The sequence below is a fragment of the Sander lucioperca genome, chromosome 8 (genome assembly GCF_008315115.2).
Source record: "Sander lucioperca isolate FBNREF2018 chromosome 8, SLUC_FBN_1.2, whole genome shotgun sequence".
Classification (NCBI taxonomy): Eukaryota; Metazoa; Chordata; class Actinopteri; order Perciformes; family Percidae; genus Sander; species Sander lucioperca.
The window spans coordinates 37,484,121-37,508,166 of record NC_050180.1 but is presented as its reverse complement, the minus strand read 5'-3'; the positions used below and the strand labels follow the sequence as shown (position 1 = coordinate 37,508,166).

The window sequence follows — 24,046 nt, the reverse complement described above, 5'->3', positions numbered from 1 at the left end:
TATACAACACGCATTGTTTGCCGTTTAGATATTTGATGACTGCTTGGCCTGCCTGGTTTAAGTTCTGGTGGAATACATGCTGCATTACCTCATTCACCCTGTTGATGGAGCCAAAGTAGCACACTTGTTAATGTTACCTTCACGTGCTGCTCGAAAAACGCAACATCCAACGCAAAACAGTCGCACTAAACTAGCCCCATCTCATGAATACTGGGAGCTTTTTTATAACAGTTGGAAAAGAAACATTTGGCAAACTCATTGGTTAGTCACTATCCCTAAAGCTCTTTTTCTAGTAAGAATGAAATATAGGCTACTACTAGAAAATAACACAAATATCACTTCGTTGTTTTTGTTTTATAATTATTATTTTTTTTTAATTTATCTACACTTAAGGGTAACCATTTTTATTCTTACTAGTATGCTAGGCTATCCTTTGGCTCTAATACAATAAATATATCTGTCATCTAAACGTCTGATCACTATGAAGCTTTTCGGACACAATTTTTTTTTAAGATTTCATTTTAAAAGAACAAAAATAAAAAATACTTAACATAAGTAAAAACTAAACTAAACTAAAAAAACTAAAAATACATAAGGCAAGTCAATCAATTATTAACAAATATATATATATATATAAAAAAAAAACTATATCTGACTATATCATATGTTTTTATTTAACATTTTGACCCATCTCATTATTAAAAAATATGTATTGACTGAGTCTTTTTTATTATTATTTTAAAATAAAAATCAACCTCCCACATTCTGATTTAGGCCTACCACTCTCGCGCATGTGCGCGCCACTTTTAGTAGTCAGATTTCCGACTGCTCTAGAAGGCATCACCACAGAGCGCAGCTGACGCAGAGAACGGAGTCAGTCGCCTGTTGCTCCAACTAGTAAACCAGACAGCTTGTTATTGCATGTCAGGAGTTAGAAACCGGCTCATTCAGACTCCCTGCTCGTTCATGTAACTGTCTTATCTAAACCGTACCGTGTTTTTAAATGCCCCTGTCTTATTCGTTACCTTGGGACTTTGAAACAATGCCGCTAACTGCTGTTCAGCCGACCCTTTGAGATGGAGAAAACCTCAGCAGAAGATGACTGCGTGGATTCAGGAGCCGAGACTGGAGGGTGAGTGAAGCAGAAATCATACTGAGATATGACTGATCCTGAATATCATATTTTTTTTTTAATGAGGGAGTAGGAGTACGTTCTATTTAAATAATTTAGCAATCATTTTAAAAGGTAATTTAACTTTTTTGTGGAAAACCAGACACAAATCCTGTCTTGAGCATATATGTATTAGAAAGTGTGTAAATGTAACGATATGCCGAATTAAAGCGAGTTACATGTTAACGGTGAGAAAATATGTTACCAGAGCTATATGTTATCATATAAGCAAGACAACATTAAATCGACACAATTTTAAATGGAGTTCGGCGTGTTACCAATCTCAGCAGCGAAACCGGGTATAATCGAACAAAACAGAAACGGAACGTAGCCTAATGTAAATATATTTTAGGAATCTGATAAAGTGACAGTAGACATCTAGGGTTATTGATCAGTAGTCAATCATTGCAGGTCCAAAATCTTGTTATCGTGTGTAGGCTATACTTAGCCTATTATTTATTTATGCTGATATTCCTGGATTGCACCCCTGTGCCAATACTTGATTAAACAACTGATGAGGGCATATGAAGGAGGTGTGATCCTAATTCTTTAGTAGAAAGTTAAGTCTTAACAACTTAGTTGTTAATGAGTACAGCCACATTGTTGTTGTTCAAGAATGTTTTGACAACAGAAAGTTAAATGAATGTATTCTTCTCTCTGTTTTCAGCCATTAGACAAAGATGTGCTTCAGTTTCTCATGCGGTATGTCTGTCTACTGCTGGATGTGGTGTTGTTGTAGTGAAGGATCTGTGTTTGTGTGTGTGTTTTAGAGGCAGATCCTACATAACCCATACCCCTTGAAGTCATCATCAAAAATCTGAATGACTCAGATCTGTTATAGCATTCAATCTTAAATACATACACATACTCTATAACATAGTGTGTTTTGACACGTATAGGATCTTATTTGATCCATAAAATAAAAACGTGATACAGTTATCTTTTTAACATGTTTTTGAGTATTTAAGTAAATATAACATGACGTCAGCTATTAATATCAAGAGATGCTCCGATTATTACCCAGCCTCTTAGCTCTTCTCTAGTTATGAGATTTTTCAGGCTTAAAAATTGTAGCCTGTGCAGTCTTAGGGCCCCTATATCTCTAATACTAACTAAAATATAATTTATTTATCAAGAAAAAATGCTTATTAATTGGCTTCCTTATGGTGTAAATGTGCCAGATTCAGCCAAAAATCACATTTTTCCTCTGTTGTCCCTGGGCAAGGTTGATGTTAAAAGTTGAAAACGACAAGAATAGCAGGCCTCCATTGTTCTCTTTACTCTTATATTGAAAGTAAGGAAGCTCGAAAAGTCATCTGACATCAGTACATCCCGGAGTCACCTGCGTTCATGCTATTTCATTAGCTGAACTGGAACCTAACAACATTATGTGTGTGAGAGAGAACGTGTTTCATGGGAAAACTTAGCAGCAGAGAGCTCTGTATAAAGTGCTGATGTAAAAGGAAAATCATGGAGCGTCCAGCTGATAACCAGAGAGCCCTCTATCAGGTCACATCCTCCACCTCTCCTGCCTCATTCCACTTCCTGTTCAGCTCCCACATCCACTGTTTTTAATTATTCTCTTCACTTCAGACTGTCTCTGCATTTCCCCTTCAGTCCCAAGTCACAGACTTCATAGAGACCTTATTGTACTTTAACATAAGTAAACAATTATACACTTCCTTATAATTAAAGTCTCAGTCGGCCTGCCCTAATACACTCTGCAGCTCTGTTTTAGTGTCTTTTAGCTCATTGTTTTGGTTTTACAGGACATTAAATGTTTGGTTCAGTCTCATCAACCTCATTTCCAGCTACATCACAGCAGGCAGCTGTTTTAAGCAAACAAACTGTGCTAAACCCACTGTACGCTCTGCCTAGCACCAAACAGCAGCCAGACAAAGTTGGAAACTAGCTGGTGAACATACATAAGTACATAAGAGACCGATTTTTTTCTCAGGAGATGGTAGAGACCAGAGTTGAAAGGAGAGTGAAACATTCCAAATGAATGTTAATGTCCACCAGATATAAATTGGCAACTGTATGCTAACATGTTCTTAAAAAATAGAAATATATAATAATAAAATATACATTAATGTTGTGTTTTTAGCTTGTTCTGCTGCCCTCAAGTGTCAAAAAATAAATAAATGCAGCGTTAGGTTTTCCTGACATGTGGTTGTGTGAATAATAATGATGTCCCGATGGAAGTAGCATGACAGTGTTATAGTTTTATGGAGGACGTTGAACGGTTAGGCATTATTTCAATAAGGGGAACTGTTGTTCACATTCCATATCCTACCATCAGTCAGCATTGGTTTATTTAAACCATGACAAAAAAATCTTTCCCAAACATAACCAGGCCATAAAATGCTCACGAGTCACAGTTCAGACGTGAGGATTTATTGCTTTAATGTTCTGTGTCTTTCTAGCTTTATTCATGCTCTTCATCTTTCTGTCTTTCTGTTTTCTTCTCCCTCACTCCCTACATCCCCACCCTAATCAAATAAGAGACAACTGAATCTGTTCAAACAAGCCCTTTAGACTTAAAGGTGCTATGACATGCTGATTTTTGGATGCTTTTATATAGGCCTTAGTGGTCCCCAAATACTGTATCTGAAATCTCTTTCCCGAAATTCATCCTTGGTTCAGAATTACAGCCACTAGAGCCAGTCCCACAATGAGCTTTCCTTAGTATGTGCCATTTCTCTGTCTGTCAACTGCCACTTTGCTTGTTTGCAAGCCATGATGTCTCTCTCTTTCTCATGGGCGGGCCAAATTCTCTGGGCGGGCAAAGCAGAGAAAGGGGAGGTAACCTTGCTCCTTATGACCTCATAAGGAGGAAGATTCCAGATCGGCCCATCTGAGCTTTCATTTTCTCAAAGGCAGAGCAGGATACCCAGGGCTCGGTTTACAACTATCGCCATTTCTAGCCACTGGGGGACCATAGGTAGGCTGGGGGAACTCATATTAATGTTAAAAAACCTCATGAAGTGACATTTTCATGCCATGGGACCTTTAAGAGCCCATCAGGTCACTCTGCAGTCAAACCCAGTGTGCATGACCGCACTGCTGCCTGTCTTCACTTCACTTGGAGTTTATTGTCTTTGGACGGAGATGAAGCAAGGCAGCGTGGCCAGACTGGGAACTCCAGCCGAGATGCTAACTGGGGGAGTCCTGCCAAATACACACACCCAAGGGAGCCATCAAAACAGATCTGTAACTGCACACACTACTACATCCAACTCTGCCCCAAAGAGTCATACACTTAAAAAAGTATTTTTTCCACATTGTCATTTTTTTCTGTGCACGCAGGGACACGTCTGTGAGTTTCACTCTGTGTCCTTTTTGGAGGAACCTTCTGGTCATTTATAATCTGCTCTGTATATTTATCTTTTCTTTCGCTCCCTACGCCAACATTTTCCCCTCTGCAGTACCCCATCATCTTTTCTTCTTACCTTTCTCTGCTCACCTCTACTACTTCCCATCCATTACTTTCTCTACACCACTAATGCTCCTGTTAGTTAGATTGATAACCTCCTGCTGCAGGAAACAGACATGTTCCTCTGCTTCCTGCTGTCCTGTAGCTCCAGAGGCTTTATTAGTTTAGGGATGGAGTCAGACGGTGTGTGTGTGTGTGTGTGTGTGTGTGTGTGTGTGTTTTCACTGGTTGTCAGCTGACTCCCGTGGGACTAACAATCTCAGGTTCTGTGGTATACATGTGAGCTGAGGTTTCACAGACAGCTCAGGGAATTATGTGGGATGCAGGCTAGCTCCTCAATCAGTCTTGTATGTGGGCATGTATGCTTCTTGTATGTTTAAAATCACAGATATTTGTGTAATTACACGAAATGCCAGAATGTGTTCTGTAATCCTAGGAGATCAGATTAGCAGAAATATAATTTTGCTTCCCTACACTGTTATCCCGAATTAGTTGACTTTACTAGAAATTTGCAGGGAAATCCTTAAGGGAAATGCCTTAAACCATCTAAGTTTTTACACAAGGTGAAACTTAACAGTCAAGCTGCAGTAACACAGAGCTGTAAGTTGATGCAGTAGACAAATCAAGTTCACATTAGTAGTCATTACTAAAAATCATTAGTAAACTTTTTTTTTTTCTGGAGTCATGTTGTCTAAAATAAGCATTTTAAGTTAAAGCTTTAGTGCGTAACTTTTTGATATTAATGAACGTCCGTTACATTCAAGCCATTGCCAAATGAGTTGATACAAAGCTAATGGTGGGGGTGGTGTGCGATCACAGAAGGCTTGTATCATGTGGATGCGCCAACAGTTTTGTTGTCATTACTTGAATTCCTCATGGGGGAGACAGAAACTATGCACTATGGCTTTATAATGCAAAGAAAGATAACAAATACAAAACGTTCGGTTACTTATCACTACTAAATACATTCCTTTATACATACCTGATTATGTTCATATAAATATGTTGTTTCCTTTATAACAGTATAGTCCTTAGAACAATGTATCCATTACATTTGCTCCAAAAAATATACACATACAACATTACAATGTGTCAATGTATTGTACTGTGTAGGAAGTTTCACTCAGAAAATAGTTATCTTCCTCACTGACCAGAAGCCATCAGTCAAAGGGTGAGCTAGAGGTTGTCCCAGCATCAACAGGGGTTGACATTGTTGTTTATGTGTGTGACGTCAAAACTGTAACTGAGAGTACAACTATCTGGTATGAGTTCACGAGTAGTAACTTAGGGTTTGACTGCCGTTCCAGGGCACTTTCACGGGTAGAAGGTTGTGAAAACACGAGTTACAGGTTGCCTGGAACGCAGCATTAACATCTATAGTTACCTCTGCTTAATATGATCTGACACGGTTTAGTATAGAGGATCTTTGATATGATCTGTGGTTATTATGCAGCATAACCACACATAACACATGAGATTGATGCCGATCTTCTCATCTAACTCTTGTTGTCTTTTCAAAAATGTTGAACTGTTCCTTTAAGTAAAAGCATCAATACTGATGTAATAATCCATTACAAGTGAATGTCCTGCATTCAACATTTTCTGATAACACCTAAGTACTTTGACACATGTATCAAAAGAAAAGGTAGCCTACTCATTATTGCATATCATATCATTATATATATATTATATTGTTGGATTATTAATTGTAATGAAGGACTTATCAAGTCGTCATTAAATTTATAAGCATGAATGTGTAAGCAGCAGTGGAATGGGGCTAATTCTAACTACTTTATACACTATTGAGCAGTTTATTCTTTAATGATGCCCAACGATCATATTTTAGAAGAAGTATGGAATTATGAATCTTAATCTTCAAATTAACTAGTAATTACGGCTGTCCAATAAATGTTAAAACGTAAAAACAACCAGATTTCCCTCTGGAAAATAGTGGAATGCAGTAAGTACAGGAGCATAACAGAAATACTCGAAAACCACTATGAAATGTCTATGTGCATTTTGGTGACCTTTCCAGTTAGACTTCTCCTGTTTAGCCAGCTGTCAGCACTTTATTTGAAATAGGAGTGTGTCATCCTGTAAATCATGTGGATTGTACTTCATACTGTAATATAAACTCCTGTCTCCTCTCTCTGTTTCATGTCCTCATTTTCTCTCTTGCTCCCTGTCCACATTGCCTCTCTCGCTCTTTTTCCCCCCTTCTCTTTTCTGTCGTCCTCTGCAGGTCTGATTACAGTCCCTTGTCCTCAACCAGCAGTAAGTAAACTAATGGTGACATAAAGCATTGTTAGCAGTGACTCAAACACACACAGCTCAGTCCCAGGACTTTATCTCCCTAATACACACTGACAAAATAAATCCACTCACTGGGGAGGATTGTGTTTGTGTGTTTAGTGGTCCGTATGGCCTACAGCACGTTTTAGGGAGGATTCGTTGTTATGGTAAGAACAAATTGCTCGAATGATTGTTGTTTTCTTCCTACTTCCACCTTAGCATACATTTACTGTGATGGTACATGCTAGAGACATTTTGCACATTGGATATAGTAAATGGTTGGCAATCATGCAATCAATTAAATAAACATTTGTCTTGATGGGGAAATTGAAAATAAATAAAAATAAAGCTTTGGGAAGCATGTTCATTTCACATGATTGGTACAAACAAAACTTCTTCTTAGTGTGCTGTTAAAAATAAAAAATAAAATAATAATATTTTCACCTTATTTGTATTAGTTAAAGCTTTAGTGCATAACTTTTTGATATTAATGAACGTCTGTTACATTCAAGCCATTGGTCTTGCGTTTGGGCTGCTGCGGTGGGGACCGCAAGGGATGCTGAAATAATACGCAGAGGCCCTGCAGGGAAAAGTTGAAACACAATTATCTTTTGGAGAAACATCACCCAACATCACGCTGCAATGGCCACTCACGTAACCGGCAATCAGACAAAACACAATGGAGACACAAATGGGCCATTTAAGTGACACTCCCACACCCCCGCACGGTCCTTCACTAATCGACGCAACACCGGATTTGGTGTGAACGCAGATTAAGCTTTATACATACACAGTTGCTTGAGATACACAATTCCCACAACCATTTCCCAGGAAAATATGATGAAAAGCACAAGCAAACACCTATAAAATCTGCATGCAGTCAATGCAATATTTGGTGTACAAAGCATTTCTGTAGTGGCATTTTTAGATTAATGTGGGGCGCCACTCATAATCAATTTCTACAAATCATGAAATTTGTTACATGCTTAGGATAACTTCGATTTACTACAATTTGCAGCGACATCGCTAAAAAGATTGGGCAAGAAACACGAGCAGTCAGGCGGTCAGACAGGTTGTTAAACAAATCTCCAGGTTGGTCAAGTTATTTGGAAGAGAAAACAAAGGCAAACAGTGAAACTATTATCCATCACAGTTTACAGACTAACTTCTTACTCTACTTACTCTGTAGTTGTTTGCCCAATAATCTGGATTGTGATTTAGATAATCTGGATAAACTCTTGTCGTGTATACAATCCATCTGATCATCTGATACTCTTTTTAAAGATGTTGCAGCATTTATAGATCTCAGAAATAACTTATATGATCATTCATATGATAAATGAATACAATATTATCATATCGAGTGAATTGACCCAAGTGTAATATGTAATAAACTGGAGTTATACTTAAATAGACAAACGTATCTATGGTGGCTTTCATTTGATTTATTTTCATTTAACTTTTTGGGATAACTTCTGTGATGCTTGTATTGATACCACAATATGATATTGGTCACATATAGGGATGCAATATGATATTGTTGGACTTTCTTTATTATTGTTCAGTTGTTTTTAAAGTTTCATTCAAATGGATGAAAGTGTGTGAAATTGTCTTCGTAAACACACATTGAGTTACAGATCAGCTACTAAATATTGTTTGTTGTTATAAGTGGCAACAGTGCTTGAACTACGAGGTCGCCACTTGCTGCTGAGTACTTTTGTACATACAGTGTGTGTGTGTGTGTGTGTGTGTGTGTGTGTGTGTGTGTGTGTGTGTGTGTGTGTGTGTGTGTGTGTGTGCAGTTTTGTGTGAATGTGTATGTAGTTTTGTGTGAATGTGTGTATGATTGTGAAGATCATGACCTCTCCCCAGTCTGATTGCCAGGTCTCCGGGCCTTTCACAATGGGAGGATTATATCCAATATTAGCCCATTAATCTGGTCTACAGGAAGCTGCGTTATGCCATCGGCACCACACCCACACATCAGGAAGTAGAGGACCACCACACACACACACACACACACACACAGTGATGCAGCAGTGTCTTGGTTTGGTCTTTTCCCCTCATGTTTCCTTTGTCTTTACTGTTTCAGATGATCTTCTGCCCACTATTGTCTCTGTCTCCACTGGAGGTCAGGATGGGAACAAAACGTGCACAGGCACTTTGTCAGAAATAGGGCTGAACGATTTTTGAAAATAATCTAATTGCGATGTTTTTTCCCAAATATTGTGATTGCGATTCGATTATTTTTTTAAGCTCTTTGTCTTCTGTATTATTCAACAAAGACAAACAATAAATCATTTTATAGTATGAACACACAATTACACACTAGACAGTTAAATAATTATATATATATATATATATATATATATATATATATATTAGGGCTGTCAAAATAACGCGTTAATTTCGATTAATTAATCTGAGAAAAATAACGCGTTAAAAGAAATAACGCAGATTAATTCATTCCATATTGACGTTTGACCCGGAGCCGTTCTAGCCACCATTGGACTGTAAAATGAAGGAGGGAGACGAGAATGTGCTGCCTGGATCATTAATTGGAACATTTACTTGTAAAAATCTTCTCTCTGATGCTCTGAAACAGACGATAGGCAACACAAACACCGCTGCACGTGACGCTAGTTAACACTATACTCAACAGCAGCTAACGTTAGCCTACCGCTAGCTAGTTAACACTATACTCGACAGCAGCTAACGTTAGCCTACCGCTAGCTAGTAGCTGGATTAAACACGGTGACAGCTAACGCTAAACGGTGTAAAGTTTGACTGTGTTTTACTGTAGAGGATTCAACACCGGGATGTAACAATCTACAGCTGCCGTCGGAGAAACAACACAGATGGTGCGTTCAATGAAACTGGTAAACTACAGTCTCGTGGTGCATTTGAAGTTATTGTAAATGTCCGAGGTGGACATAATAAGTAATAATAAATAATAATAATAAATAAGTTATTGTTATTGTTATACATTATTATGAAATCATTTAATTTTGACCATATGGCCTTAGCAATAAACAAGCCGTTCTTTAATGTCACCAACTGTTGTTTAGTACCCTTTGTTTTCTTTTCTTTCTTTACTTTCTTAAAAAGTATCGGTTCAGGCACCGTTAATTATGTATGCGATTAATTTCGATTAATTAATCACAGACTATGTAATTAATTAGATTAATTTTTTTAATCGATTGACAGCCCTAATATATATATATATATATATATATATATATATATATATATACACACACACACACACACACACACACACACACACACACACACACACACAAACAGTGTATTTTTTTTTTTACAGTGCACAGAGAGGAGCTGCCTCCAGAGAGGCTATTGTTACGTTAGCTAGTTGCTGGTGTTCTTGCCGTGGGATTAACTGTACTAATAAAACTGTTGAAACCCCACGGCCACGCTGCTGTGAAAGCTCCCCGAACGTCATTTATCTGATTTTTTTATCTGACATTTAGTCTGATTGTTACCCCTCTCAGTGGCAGCTCCTCCACTCATATCTTTACAACGGAGCTAGCTAACTGCTAACTGGAGCTAACCGCTAATCAGAGCTAATCGTTACCTACCAAGCCTTGAGTTCTGTGTGCCTGTATTCATTAACTGCATGTATGGACTCGAGCCCCAATAAAACCCTTCATTTTATTAAAATGGCTGTACAAGTTTTAAACTACAACTCAGAGTTGTTTGAATGACAGAAATCTGCTCAAGGTATGGCGTAGCGTTAGCGTGCTAAGTTGATGCTTTCTCTGCAGAGTGCAGACTGATTTGCTCTCGCGAGTCATGTGACCAAATCGCAGCCTTTGCGATTAGGAAATCGCATTTTAGCATATCGCGATATTATCGCAAATGCAATTAATCGTTCAGCCCTAGTCAGAAAACACAAGAACTTTAAATACAGTATATGGAAAAGTGTGACCACATTAGAAAGACACTACTGGACCAGAATTGCTGGTGACTTTGTTTGCTTTAGGAACTCACCATGCCTGTGCATCACTCAGATGTTTCGACTGAATGTCATCCAAAGGATGATTGGAATATAATATAGAAAATACTTACCAATTCCAATACATGGAAAATACTTCTGTCTGTTTGGCTGGCATGTGTCCATTTACTTCATATAACAAGGCCCCTCAAATGTGTAAAGGGTATGGTATGTTGAACTGCTAGTAAGGGATTCTCTCAGGGTTGACAACAGTGATCTCTGAAATTATTGAAAATCGCAGGAAGATCTTTGTCCAATACTTGCTGTGAGACTGAGAAAATTAGTTTATGAAACACATCCTACACACAGATAGAAGTGAAATAGCAGCGTCAGCTTATTCATCAAACTGATGCCCACACTAATGATGACAACAGAAAGGACGGGACAGATGAATGATTTTCCAGAGATGTGAAAGGACGATATAGAGAAGTCATCTGTCTCAGCTCTGTGTGTGGCTGTCTTGTTTTTGTCCTCTGTGTGTATTCATGCATGGCGTGTGCGCTGAGGAGTTCATATGCAAACGTGCATGCAACATCAGTCTCCCTCGTCTCCTGCCTCCACAGAAGTATATTTAGGTTCTGGTAGAGAGCGTACTCATGTTTATACAGGTGGTCTTAACCCCTGACCTTTGACCTCAGCTTAGACCAGCCATAAGCCCCACTGTAGACAGACTGATATCATGTTAAACCACCAACATCAGTATGACTGAGGTTATACTCTACTTTAGGTCCTATGCAACAGACACTGGAGGAATTCAAATGGCTTGAAATTGAAACTATGTCAATATTGTCAGTTGCCAGTTGTTTATGACAGTGAGTCTATTACTGTTAACTGAGCAGCCCCACTGGTGGAGTTGAGGGTCAAGCATTTCACAGTTGCTTCTTAAAAACAACATCATTGTTCATTTAAAGCTTTTGTAGGCCGAGCCATACTGCTAAAAACATTCAAAATATAAGCATAAAACAGCTAAAATAAATAAAAGTCATTATCAGGACAAGTCTAGTCTTAGACAGGCAGCTGTTTCATACACTGAACAAATCCGGCTAGATTAAAAATGTAGTTTAAGATTAAACATTATCTCACTTAACAGTGTAGTTTTTGCCGTGTTGAAGACTGAAGCCAATTCTGGAAAATGGAACAAATGACAAATTATATATATATATATACACAACATATTGTATCACTGCCACCTCTGCATTAGAAATAAAAGTAGCTAAAACCTTGAATTTATATGTATTCTTTAAAACGTTTCATGAATGCAAAGGCTAGAGAGTGTTAATAAGTGGAGATTGTGATTGCTAAATTTCATGCAACAGCAAACAAAATGCTAAGTGTAATCTGTCTTTTATGCTGTCAGCAGCTGGTGTGTGCAGCATCTTTTGATCGCTCAATAGAAGGTAAATAGGTTTTGATTCAAGAGGCTTCAACTGAGCCCCACCCCAAACACTTAATCACACAACATCACTTTCTATTGGTCACAGCAGATGAGTGTCCATTCAGCGTGAGTGACCTGTGACCCTGCCACCAATGGGTTCCTGCATGTGTGTGTGTACATATATGTAAGCCGGCTGTCAGAGTAATGAATGTTTTTGGGCCAAAAGAAGGTTTTAAACTATGCATAGGTCAGACTGTTACAACACAAAGACGCCAGGCAGAGACGCAAATACAAATATAATAACAGAGGATGCATGATTTGTCACACTTGAATATCTGAAAGAAATCTACTGTAGATGTATTTATTATGCACAGATGTAGACACATGAAAGAGAGAGACAATAGCCAGAGAGAGAAAAGAGAAAAACTTCGATGAAAGATGAAAAGAAAACATGAAAATTATTCAGGATTCATCCAACGTTTGCAGGTAATGGGAAGCAAAACAAAGACTGTGGAAATATATCTTTCTAAGAAAGAAATGAGGAATGAAAGGAAGATTTCAAAACTGTGAATAAAATAAATATGCATCAGCATATTGAGCAGTTCAATGAGTCTAGACAGGATTGATAGTAGTCTAAAAAAGCCTGGGAGTAACAAGTTGATGTCAGGGGTTTATATTTGCAGCCTGTCACCAGCAGATGTCTGCTCGCTGAGACACACACACACACACACACACACACACACACACACACATATGCATATGTTCTTTACTCCATTCACGCTTGCAAAAACAAACAATTATCTGCTGACAAAATCTGCTGAAAATGAATTAACCTTGGGGACAAATACTCTTTATTTCCGGTGGATGCTCCACACAATAAAAGTCACCTTGTACATTCCCAGTTGAACACTCTTAAAGTGAACATGCAGCAGTAGGAATTGTTTTTTGGTTTGCATTAGCAGGCATTTACACAGCTCTGAAACATAGATTGTGGGAGAGTGAACAGTAAACAGAGAGCCTGATATCAATTAGATCAAATTCCAAACAGTAACATTGACTCTTTTGTGCTCTAGTAAGCAACTTGAGTCACACAAAAAAGGCGGACTCTGCCAATTGCAATGAAAACCACTATACAGTATAAAGAAGTATACAGAATGTAAATACATGTAATGGCTATTGCTGAAAAACTGCTGGTCATAATAGTACCACTAATGGGGTTAGTCCAGTCCTTGGTTCTCTGTGATGCTGTTGGTCAGTAGCAAACCGTGACCTGCTACTGACCAACAGCATCAAAAAAGTTATTATGGTAGTGTAAGTCGTCAGCAGACTGTAAGACTTTGCTCGTCCAGACTGCCTGTGCATCCAGTAATTCCCGTGGCCCTGCTCTTGTTATCTGGCTCAGACAGGCAGCAGATTAGCAGAACCAGGAACACATGTGTATGCAAGTTAAAAAAAAATCCACTCTCTCAACATTTGTACACGACCCACACTGTTGTATATCAGGCAGTGGATTAAATACTTACTTGTGAAAGTGCAGGAGCCTGTCAAGTTTTACTTTCTTCCTTAAAATAATTCAAGCTCTGCTGTATTTTTAAGTTGCACTTAGAACTGCTGAACATCATGCAGGCGTGCAAAACTCATTTATCTGCAGGACAGATATATACATAGACACCAGAAGACAGAGAGTTGCTTTAGGTTGCATTTTTATATTTTGTTATGTTTTACTTTTGCTAATTTTAGTTTGACCCTGACCTGAAACATTTCAGCACATTACATTTTTTAAATTTAAGTTTAAAATATTTGGTTGTACTAGTACATGTGCTTTTGATTAAAATTCTACTTTTTCATTTTTTAAGGAGGCGCAAGTCAACTATAGCTACGTGCTTGTGTTTGGAAAGAAGAGATACGCTATGATATGTATTTTTTAATATCAGTGCAGCTTTAGTTCTGCCTCACACACTTTATTTCTGTGTCTTTGTGTTTGGTGTATAGTATATTACACCCTTATTGGTTAAAGTAACGTCTGAGCATTCGCTACCTCTTTTCCTTTCATCAGCACAGACTTGCATTCACACTCAGACACTGGGGAAGATGACACACTGGTCTCTGTTAGAAGGACAGTGCTGAGTATCTATTTACACGCCAAACCATTTGCAGCGATGTCAGCCAAGGCACTTTCAGCACAGTCAGTTTGAATAGCACCTGATGGATCAAGGACCACCCGTAACAACTCACACACACACACACACATACACACACACACACACACACACACACACACACACACACTGCCATGAGGCAGCCTGGATTAAGTGTTACCAAATGTGCGTACTCCAAAATGAGGTTTGGACTATGAGGCTGTGATCGCAGCTAAATACGCTTCAGTCAGCTGTTTGTCAGCCTTGTTGTGGGCCCTTCAATTTAATGAATTAGTGAGTGTGTGCTCACTGAGTGCACATTCAGTACAGTCTGTAATTAGTTGCACAGTGAAATATGTTTTGTTGTTTTGGCTCTGCTCTCCTACCACATTTACAGTGAAAACAATAAAACAACAGTGACTATGAGGTTGAAGATAGAGGTTTTCACTGCATGGAATCGAACAAGACTACAGGACTGTAGTCAGACTAATTTCAATTTTCTTAGTTGGTACTGTGGTATTGCTGCTGATCTCAGGTCTGTGTGTGAATATGTTTAATACCCGGGTGCCTCCAATTGATCCTGCACCAAAAAAGAACTCTCTGCTCGGGGCTTCTCAGGTGCTGCAAGCACATCACTCCGCCCAAGTAGCAGAAGTAGCAGTGCTTCGCCTTTCTGAGAATATAGTTCCCAGTATGTATACGGTTAGAAGATGGCTGTGTCTCATGTGACTTTGTTATTTGTACACCCTGTGACTATACAAATCACAACATGTAAATAGGAACATGTTGGCGTTATTTTGTCACTTATTCAGAGCAGTAGGCTAGTTGGAACCGATTACCTTCAGGATCCGTGCTAGGCTAAGCTACTGGTGGAGCCGTCGGAAAGATTTACAACACGCACGGAGATGAGAAGGGTATGTATGGACTTATCTAACTCTGGGGGTTACGGTGAATAAGCTAAAGTCCCAATAAGACGGCGTGTTCCTTTAAATGCACGGCATGTTTGGGTAGGTTTCCTATTGATGAAAATAGAGTTAAATAGTGTCACAGCATCAGCACCTCTTCAGCTATTTGTCCCTCTACTAAGCTAAGCTGCCTTCTCTCAGGTCTGTTGGGACAGTGAAGGTCACATGGCTTGTATGAACTTATGAACTTGGACTAGCCCTGTTGACTGGCTTTGGTCTCCTTACTAAGTCTCCCCTTCTAATCTTTAGACAGTCTGTCGTATCTAATCTATCTAATTTGTAAATTTGAAACCAGCAGCAGTTTAAAGCCAGAAAACAGCGGCTCCACATTTTGATCTGATTGCTTTTATCCTCTGTGAAACTTGGTTGTCGTCGTTCTCACAGAGTCTCTGTCATTTGAGAACTGCGTTAAGGATAAGGCTGTGATGTGATTTTAGGTAGAATCTTGGTTTTTCCCAAGATATCATGATATATAGCCTTTTTTGGCATACATATCTGCCTTATTATAATACTGTTAATAACAATTAGAAGTAAGGGCACTTGTCAGAATCAGAATCAGAAGTGCCAGTACTCAGTACTGGTAAGTACTGGCCCATTTCAGGCATTGTTGCTTTGTGGTATTTCCAGCAGCAGTGCAGTGAATGTGGGATTGATTTAAAACAAACTATGTTGTGTGTGTTCATGACAGTGACCAAAAAATGTCATCCAAGGCAACGATGTGGCTCAATATAGTGTTTTTAACAGTTTTTAGACAACAATGGAGCTCTGTGGCACAGAGGAATAAGATATATTAGGCTTTGGATACACAGACAATACTTGTTAGTAGGAGCAGTTTGTTGTTGGTTTTGGTATTTTAATTGGATTTATTATCAACAAGAAAATTATAGAATGTTTCCTTTGAAATGGCGATAATCAATATTTTTTAAAACACCACACATGTATCAAATGAAAATGTGAAAACAGTGTGACACTGTGGAAGAGGTTGCTCAATGAACTTACGAAGAATTGTTACCTGAATGTGCAGCTTCACTCCCCACTACAGAGCTGTATAGGGAGTTTCAGCTCACTGTTTAGCTGTCCAATCCACAACTTTTCTGTTTTGGTTCACTCTCACCGCTCTCATGGCGGCGTTATTGGCCGCAGCAGCCACTGTTTTCAGTGATAAAGCTCCAAAACCATACTGTACGCTAGAGCTGAAGATCTTTGCCCGAACCCGACGGGACCCGACGGGTTCGGTCGGGTTCGGTCTTCATTTCTATCATGTTACACGGGCTCGGGCCAGGCTCGGGCTTGCGCTCCGAGTTGCGCAGTAAACGAGCGGTCAGGTGAAGCGTTTCGATTAGCGTGAAAATGGATGCTGAGGAGGTGAAACAGAGGCTGGCTTCTGGAGGACTTATTTTATTTCTTTGTTCCAACTTCCATGTGGCCTATAGCCTCCGTTAGTCATGAATAAATGATGTTAAAAAATGTATAAATTACTCATTCTTGACGGAAGACAAAAGAGCTGTGTGCGTGCGGCGCAGTCTCTTTTTTCTTTCTCTCCCTTTTTCGCCGAGTGGTGCGTGTGCCCGCTCGCAGCGTGAAGAGCGTGTCCGCGCTATTTTCCGACATGCACTCTAATCACTGCTGATAGACGGTCTTTTGTACAGTCGGGCTGTAAACGGGTTCGGGCTTTTAAAAATCTGTCAATCAAAATGTAATTGTCGGGCTCGGGCCGAATTCTGTCGGGCTCAGGCCTTGTCGGGCCGAACTTTTAATGCCCGATTACAGCTCTCCTGTACACTACCTGCTTAGCACCAAACAGCAGACAGGCGACTAGCTGGTAAACATAGTGGAGCATTTAGAGACATAATGAGACAGATGTTTCCCTCAAGAGTTAGTAGGATCCAAAAACAGAGCTAAAAGAGAGAATATTGGACTTACATTCGCCAGAAACACAACTCCAAATAAATGATAATGTTGCTCCGTGACTGCTGGATGTGGACATACAAGCAACGTGTTAAGCAATGTTTGCTATATCCACTTAAAGATGTTGATATGTCAGTGTTAGCAAAAGTAATGTGTATCTACAGACTGATCTCATGACGTATGTACGATACGCCAATTCGTATGCCATTATTGCCGTGTTATCAAGACGCATACTTGTTTTTTAGCGTGGCCGTTTGGCCTCCATTGACTTACATTACCTTGGGATTGCATGTGAATTGACGCCGTAGCGAGTAGTATGAAAGGGCAAAAATCCACGAAGGGAGGTTGGTTCTTCTTTTCCTAATCCCAACCAGTTCTTCTTTTCCTAAACCCAACCGTAGCCTCCCGATAACACGCCACGTGGCTTTAGAAAGTGCCACGTCGCGTGTATGTTTACGCTGTGACGTTGCAGACTGCCATCCGGTGTATAGAGCGTAGACATACACGCGGATAGCTCAAAATGCGTACAGACAACACGCCAGTTGGCTTTAGGAAAGTGGCGTATATGTTTACGTTAAGTCATGATATCACGTTGGTATTTAAATCAAAGGAAAACGTCTGTGTTTTACATTTTGAAATAATGAAAGGTTTTAATGAACTTGCAGAATAATATTAAAGTCAAAACTTTACAAATTTTAATTCCCTTGGTACTTTTACCAGACGACAAAAAGGGGCCCCCATCTTGAATTTCCTCATTCAGTTGTTTTGACTTACACTGAGGTCCAAGCTAGCTGAAGCTGCGACTGCAGAACACACACACACACACACACACACACACACACACACACACACACACACACACACACACACACACACACACACACACACAGGCCTTAGTTGAGTTTTCGGTGCTAATCACTCTCATATGTGCAGGGGCCACTAGAAGGCGTGTTGTTTTATCTCACGTCATCATCCGTGCGTATGGCTGCGAGCATGTGTTGCCAGTTAACTCAAAAACGCAGAGTGGAGGTAAAAGTCTGTGAGAATGAGAAAAGACACGCCTCTATAAATTTGCAAATTGATTTTGTGTGTTGAGGATGGTTGTGCATATGCTCGTGTGTGCTCATAGTCAAGTCAGAACATCAGCTTCAGTTTGAAGACTCGAGTGGATTAAGAGCTTAGAGACACACTCCTCCACAGCATTACACACACCAACCCCCTTCATTCCCTTCACAGGATTGGGGTGACTTAATCTCTAATGTATTCTGCTCTGAGCCAGCTCCCCATTAAACCTTATTGCTAAAGGAAAGCATCAGCTTGAATGTACAAGGTATTGAGTTGTATCTTTTATGTTAAGTGTACCATCAACGTTTCGGTCCCTCCTGACCGAAACATTGTTTTTTTGTAAATAAACGGTGAGTGAGAGCAGATTGCGGGATTTGTTCCCTTTGTTTCCAAGTTACCTTCCAACGCACTTGCACTGAAGAATTTTGGGATGTGCGAGTTGTTTCTTCAAAAAAGTTAAGTGTACCATAAAATACAACTCTTCACCTGTGTGTATACCTGTTGTATTTGTGACAGACGGATCTGTGAATCTACTGAATTTAAAATTTAGAATTTTGAATATTTAAACCAAACAGCAGATAAGTTACAGTAAACTACACAGCCGTCTGTACGTCTGTCATTGACCAAAGCTGCATTACTTAAATCTGCCAATATGTTTAAATTTGCCGATTTCTTTACGTTTTTATTTATGTATGTATTTATTGGGTGGTTTATCCACTGAGATAGATCAACCACAAACAAAGTCATCTTTGCAAAAGGTCTGGCAAAGTTCTAAAGGCCTCTGGACTGGAAAGGCTAAAATAACAGAAACACCACCTATAATGCAGTACAGTTCAACAGCACCACAAAACTACATTCTCCAAAATGACCATTGAATCACCAACTCAGTTTCAAAAGTATCACTAACTCAAACAGTTTCAAAAGTAGGATTTATTGGGGCGCCTGGATAGCTCACCTGGTTGAACATCCGCCCCATGTACAGAGGCTCAGTACTTGACACAGTGGCGGTGGGTTCGATACCGACCTGCGGCCCTTTGCTGCATGTCATTCCCCCCCTCTCTCTCCCCTTTCAAGTCTTCAGCTATCCTATCAAATAAAGGCCTAAAATGCCCCCAAAAAAATTGTTAAAAAAAACAACAATGTAGGATTTACTGCAGGACTGTTAAGACTGCATCAGGTGTACATTAGGACACTGTTATAAACTGAGTGTATATTAAAAACAAGGCTGTTATCTTACAGTTTACTCCAGAAACAAAAAGGTAATAAGCCATAAATAAAATTAAGACGTACAATAGACTTTATGTATGCATTTACTGTGACCTAATTAAATGACAAATGCATTTTAAGAGGAGGCTGAAGGGACAAATGCATCTGTAAACTAAACTAAAGTGCTACTAAAGAGTATCATGAACAAGAAAGTTAGGGTTCAAATGCTTGGATATATACACTCATGTTAGACATTTTATTTCCTCTGCAGAAACTTTCAAGCAACGTTAGCTTTCAAGTTTCTAAGTATGTGATGACAAACTGATGACCTCACATATTGATGATCTTCTTAAGCTCAAAATAAGTATGTTGTTGTCATAGTGACAGGGAGTGATGAGGAAAGATGCAGCACAGACACACCAGACAGTTCAAGATACAGTAATTACAGCACAAATAGCCTATCAAGTTATTATTCACACCTGTAACAACGTTTGGTGCTTAAAAATGTAACGTTTGTCAGATGGTACTCAAAATGTATTGTGTAGTTGGTTTAGTTGCATGTGTGTCTTTAAAGGTTGGCAATAGCACTATTGAAGGTGAAGTTCAAGTGTCTGTCTAGGATTTTAAATATCCAATTGGATACTAATCATCCACGTGCTTCAAACAGTTGTTTGATTCTAATGCGATCAGACAGAAATAAACGAGTGTGTGGCCTTCAGTATGACTGTGGCCTCGATCCTCACCCAAACTTAGATTCTTCTTTAATCCCAGAGTCATTTTAGTTACAGTCTCCCAAGAACTTTGGATAGAGGAGTAGAAAGGCGGGGAAATAAAAGTGATAGAGACAAAACAGGTGAACACGTGTAAAAATAGACAAAACGACAAGGAGACTTTGGAGAGCGCAGACCTCTGCCAAGGCCATGCCCTATCTCAGTCGGGAACTAATTTTTCCAATTATTCAGGCACCACATAAATGCAGCACAGATGCACCATATCCCTGTGATTTGGATCCGCTCCAAGATTTAAAGGGTTGGCCCATGCTACACCCTTTCACCAAGTTTCATGAACATTAGGCAAGTAGTTGTTGTTCTGTAATCCGGCTGACAAACAAACAGATAAACCAAGCTGAAAACATGATTTCCTTGGCAATAGGCAATAATTATAAAAAAAAAAAAAAAAAAAAGAGTGGAATGGAAATGAAAATGAAGAGCAAGAAACTAGAATGTTGGCTGAAGATTTTTTTTTCAACCAAAGCAAGAGTGATGTATTTGCTGCTCTGTTTGCTTTATTATTTATTATCAATTCTAATTAGGCAGAAGTCAAACAGTTTGAACAAATGTCTTCGTTCCTGTTAGACTCATTTCATGTTCTGACTCCTGAAAAAGCACACTGTGTAATAGGCGTTACTGTAGAGAAATCAAGCTGTCTGTGTGACAGTGCAATGTGCTGTACAGTAAACCTTTTAGTGCACATTATAGGTTTACAAAGTGAAAAAGCCCAAAGTCCACCCCAAAGGGGTCTTCCTTTCCTTCCTCTCTTCCAGAGAAAACACTGTTCACAAACTGCTCCAAACAGCTCTATTGTAGTCCAGCCTTTATTTCCGTGACAGACATGCGTCACTTTGTAACACACGTTATAATGCTCGCCTAGCTGCTATCATGGCACTCCCTCATGCTCTGCAACTGACAAGCTAGCAGTGCTTACTGCGCATGTGCGACTCCCAGCAAAGATTGAACAGAAGTGAGATGCCTCACTCTGTAGCTAAAACAGAGAGCTCAACATACAGGGTGAAAAGAGGAGCTGCAGCAATGTGCAGTACAACAAAAATATGGTGTTTTCTGAAAATTTAAACCACAAAAACCTATTCTGGTACAACCTCTAAATACAATTATGAACCTGAAAATGAGCATAATATGAGCACTTTAAAGATCCATATCATCCCTGTGTTTGGTGTCTTTATGGCAGCTACATGTCAGGGAGACAGATTCTAAAGGGATCAATCAGGCAGTCATTAATGAGCGTGGCACCCTGTGTGTGTGTGTGTGTGTGTGTGTGTGTGTGTGTGTGTGTGTGTGTGTGTGTGTGTGTGTGTGTGTGTGTGTGTGTGCGCGCGCGCGCGCATGCGTGTGTCAGGACATCTGTGCCCTGGCATCCAGCTTAAACCTACAGTGGATCTTTCTTGATCCTGCTGTATTTATCTCTTCAGCCACAAGGACACTTACAGTATGTAAGAGTTGGGGTTTGATGGCATTTTCTTTTTACAAATGTAAATCCAATATTAAATCCGCTTATTGAATCTGATTCCTTTCAAATCACCTTATCGAATCTATTCAGGTTTAGTTTGTTACAATTTTAAGTAACAGAAATTGTAAATGAAGTCAATGATTGACATCCAAGACTCGTAACTTACTCACAAGGATATTATTGTCCATCAGCAGTAGGGATTCACAAGTACAGTAAGTCATGAACACCGCCAGTGGAAATAATTATAATTTCCAATTTGAAGTAGTTCCCTGTTAAAGGGTTTCCTTTTCCAAACCAAAGGTATATTTATTATGTTTCTAGTTGTTTTTATTTACATACATTGAAAAACCAGAGGAAGCAGATACATTACATAAACACTGTAGTGTACACTCTCAATGGTCTCAACCTGAAAATGTTGACATGATGATTTTCCAGAAAAATGAAATCGGGGTCTTTTGAAGACGAAATTTCTTTTGTTGTCATCAGTCCAACCTGTTCAAGGACATTATCTAAGCATGTTTTTATTTGTCAAAGAATTAAACTTAATGCAGAAGCAAGAAAAATTAAAGCAGCGTTGGACGGGCCCTCGCACCTTACTGGTGGTCGCCGCTCCTTACGACCATGCATTTGCGCGGCACTCAGACATTGCAAATCGTCACCAATGAAAAGGGAACTGGTTATATTATAGGGGCCGGCTCAGTATCACAAGTAGACCACACATTCTAAGTTTCATGTAAATCGGATGATGTTTGTCATATAAGGCTGATTTCCTGTTGCCAGCGGGGGGGCGCTATGACCAAAAGTCAATATTGGCCTGTATATGTCCTCAGGCCTGGACTCTTGTTGATTGTGGGAAATTTCAAGCAGATATGACAACATGCACTCAAGTTACAACAACTTCTTTGTTCATCGCTAAACACTCAAAATGGCCGCCACGCCACGCTCACACCGTTTGACGAAAGGTTTTTCTTTTAATAACTTTTCATCTTTAAGGTGTTGGGATGATAGAGACCAAATTTGAAGTCCATTGGATGAAATCTCTAGGAGGAGTTCGTTAAAGTATAGCACCTTGACTTTTAGGCTTACTTCCTGTTGCCACTAGGGGGCGCTATGACTTTGAGTCAATTTTGTCCGGTATATGTCCTCAGACTTAGACTCTTAGGGTGCTGACACACCAAAAAGACGGGCCGACCATCGGCAGAAAAGGCAGTCGGACTGATCAGTCGGGTCCCCGAGGTCCAAAAAATGCCTCAGAACACACTGAGGTGACGCCGACTTGAGCGTATGCTCTGCGCGTGCGCAAAACGTAATACGTCTCCATAGCAGCAGGCGGCGCTGCTCTGTATTGTTTCCATTAACAGTCTGATTATTTCCCAGAAAATGAGAACCGGCAGCTGATTGGACGAACGCGTCACATGGTTCTTTTTTCTCTGGAAATTCACAGCCAGACTGTCATGGCGGCTTGTTCAGAATACGATCTCATATTTTACTAAAATAGTTCACCGAAACGTGTTTCTGAAAACATTTTAAGTGAGAAATAGGCCATGCAGTTTCTGAATCTGTCTTCATTTCAGATCAAAAAAGGTCAGTTTAAAAGATTTTCGTCAGATTTTGAGAGGCTCATCCACTTGCCATTTCCGGGTGAGTCCCGACTGTCCTCTCCGGACTAAACATGTCGGCTCGGCCCAAATGAAGGCTGACGGCTCCTCGGACGGCCGACGGCATGGGACACACTGAACAGACTCGAGTCACCGACCTCGCCAGACGGTCCGACGGCCGATTATCGGGCTGGTGTGTCAGTTCTCTTATGAATCATGAAAAGTTTAGAGCCAATTGGACAATGTACACTCGAGTTACACCCACTTCCTGTTTCGATGGCGAAACGCACGAAATGGCCGCCCCGCCACGGCCATGCCCTATGACGAAAAGTTTTTCTTTTAATAACTTTTCATCTCTAAGGTCTCAAGATGGCACAGACCAAATTTGAAGTTGATCGGATGAAATCTCTAGGAGGAGTTCGTTAAAGTACGACACGTGGAAATGGCCAAAATCGCACTAATTTGGAACTTTGAATTAAAAATGGCGGACTTCCTGTTGGGTTTAGGGTATGGCTCCAATGACGTTTTTTCTACGTCTTGACATGCTACATATGTGTACCAAGTTTCGTGAGTCTACGTTAAACGTACTGCAGGGGCTCAATTTCTTTAAGTTTGTAGGGGGCGCTAGCAAGC

The 24,046-nt window shown here is 39.7% G+C and overlaps 1 protein-coding gene across 4 annotated transcripts in view; it reads left to right on the top strand.

The window, feature by feature from the left end:
* The first annotated feature begins 857 nt into the window (after nt 1-857).
* LOC116034742 (protein FAM124A) overlaps nt 858-24,046 on the top strand; it is a 32,438-nt gene continuing 9,249 nt past the window's right edge. For 2 of the 4 annotated variants that reach the window (XM_031277711.2, XM_031277647.2), the window contains exons 1-3: nt 869-1,132; nt 1,839-1,873; nt 6,850-6,881. In XM_031277711.2, the coding sequence (XP_031133571.1) occupies nt 1,869-1,873; nt 6,850-6,881 (37 nt within the window). In that variant the 5' untranslated portion in view covers nt 869-1,132; nt 1,839-1,868. Of the gene's footprint in view, nt 1,133-1,838; nt 1,874-6,849; nt 6,882-24,046 lie in introns of all 4 variants that reach the window. The other 2 variants (XM_031277572.2, XM_031277498.2) reach the window with 1 other exon arrangement.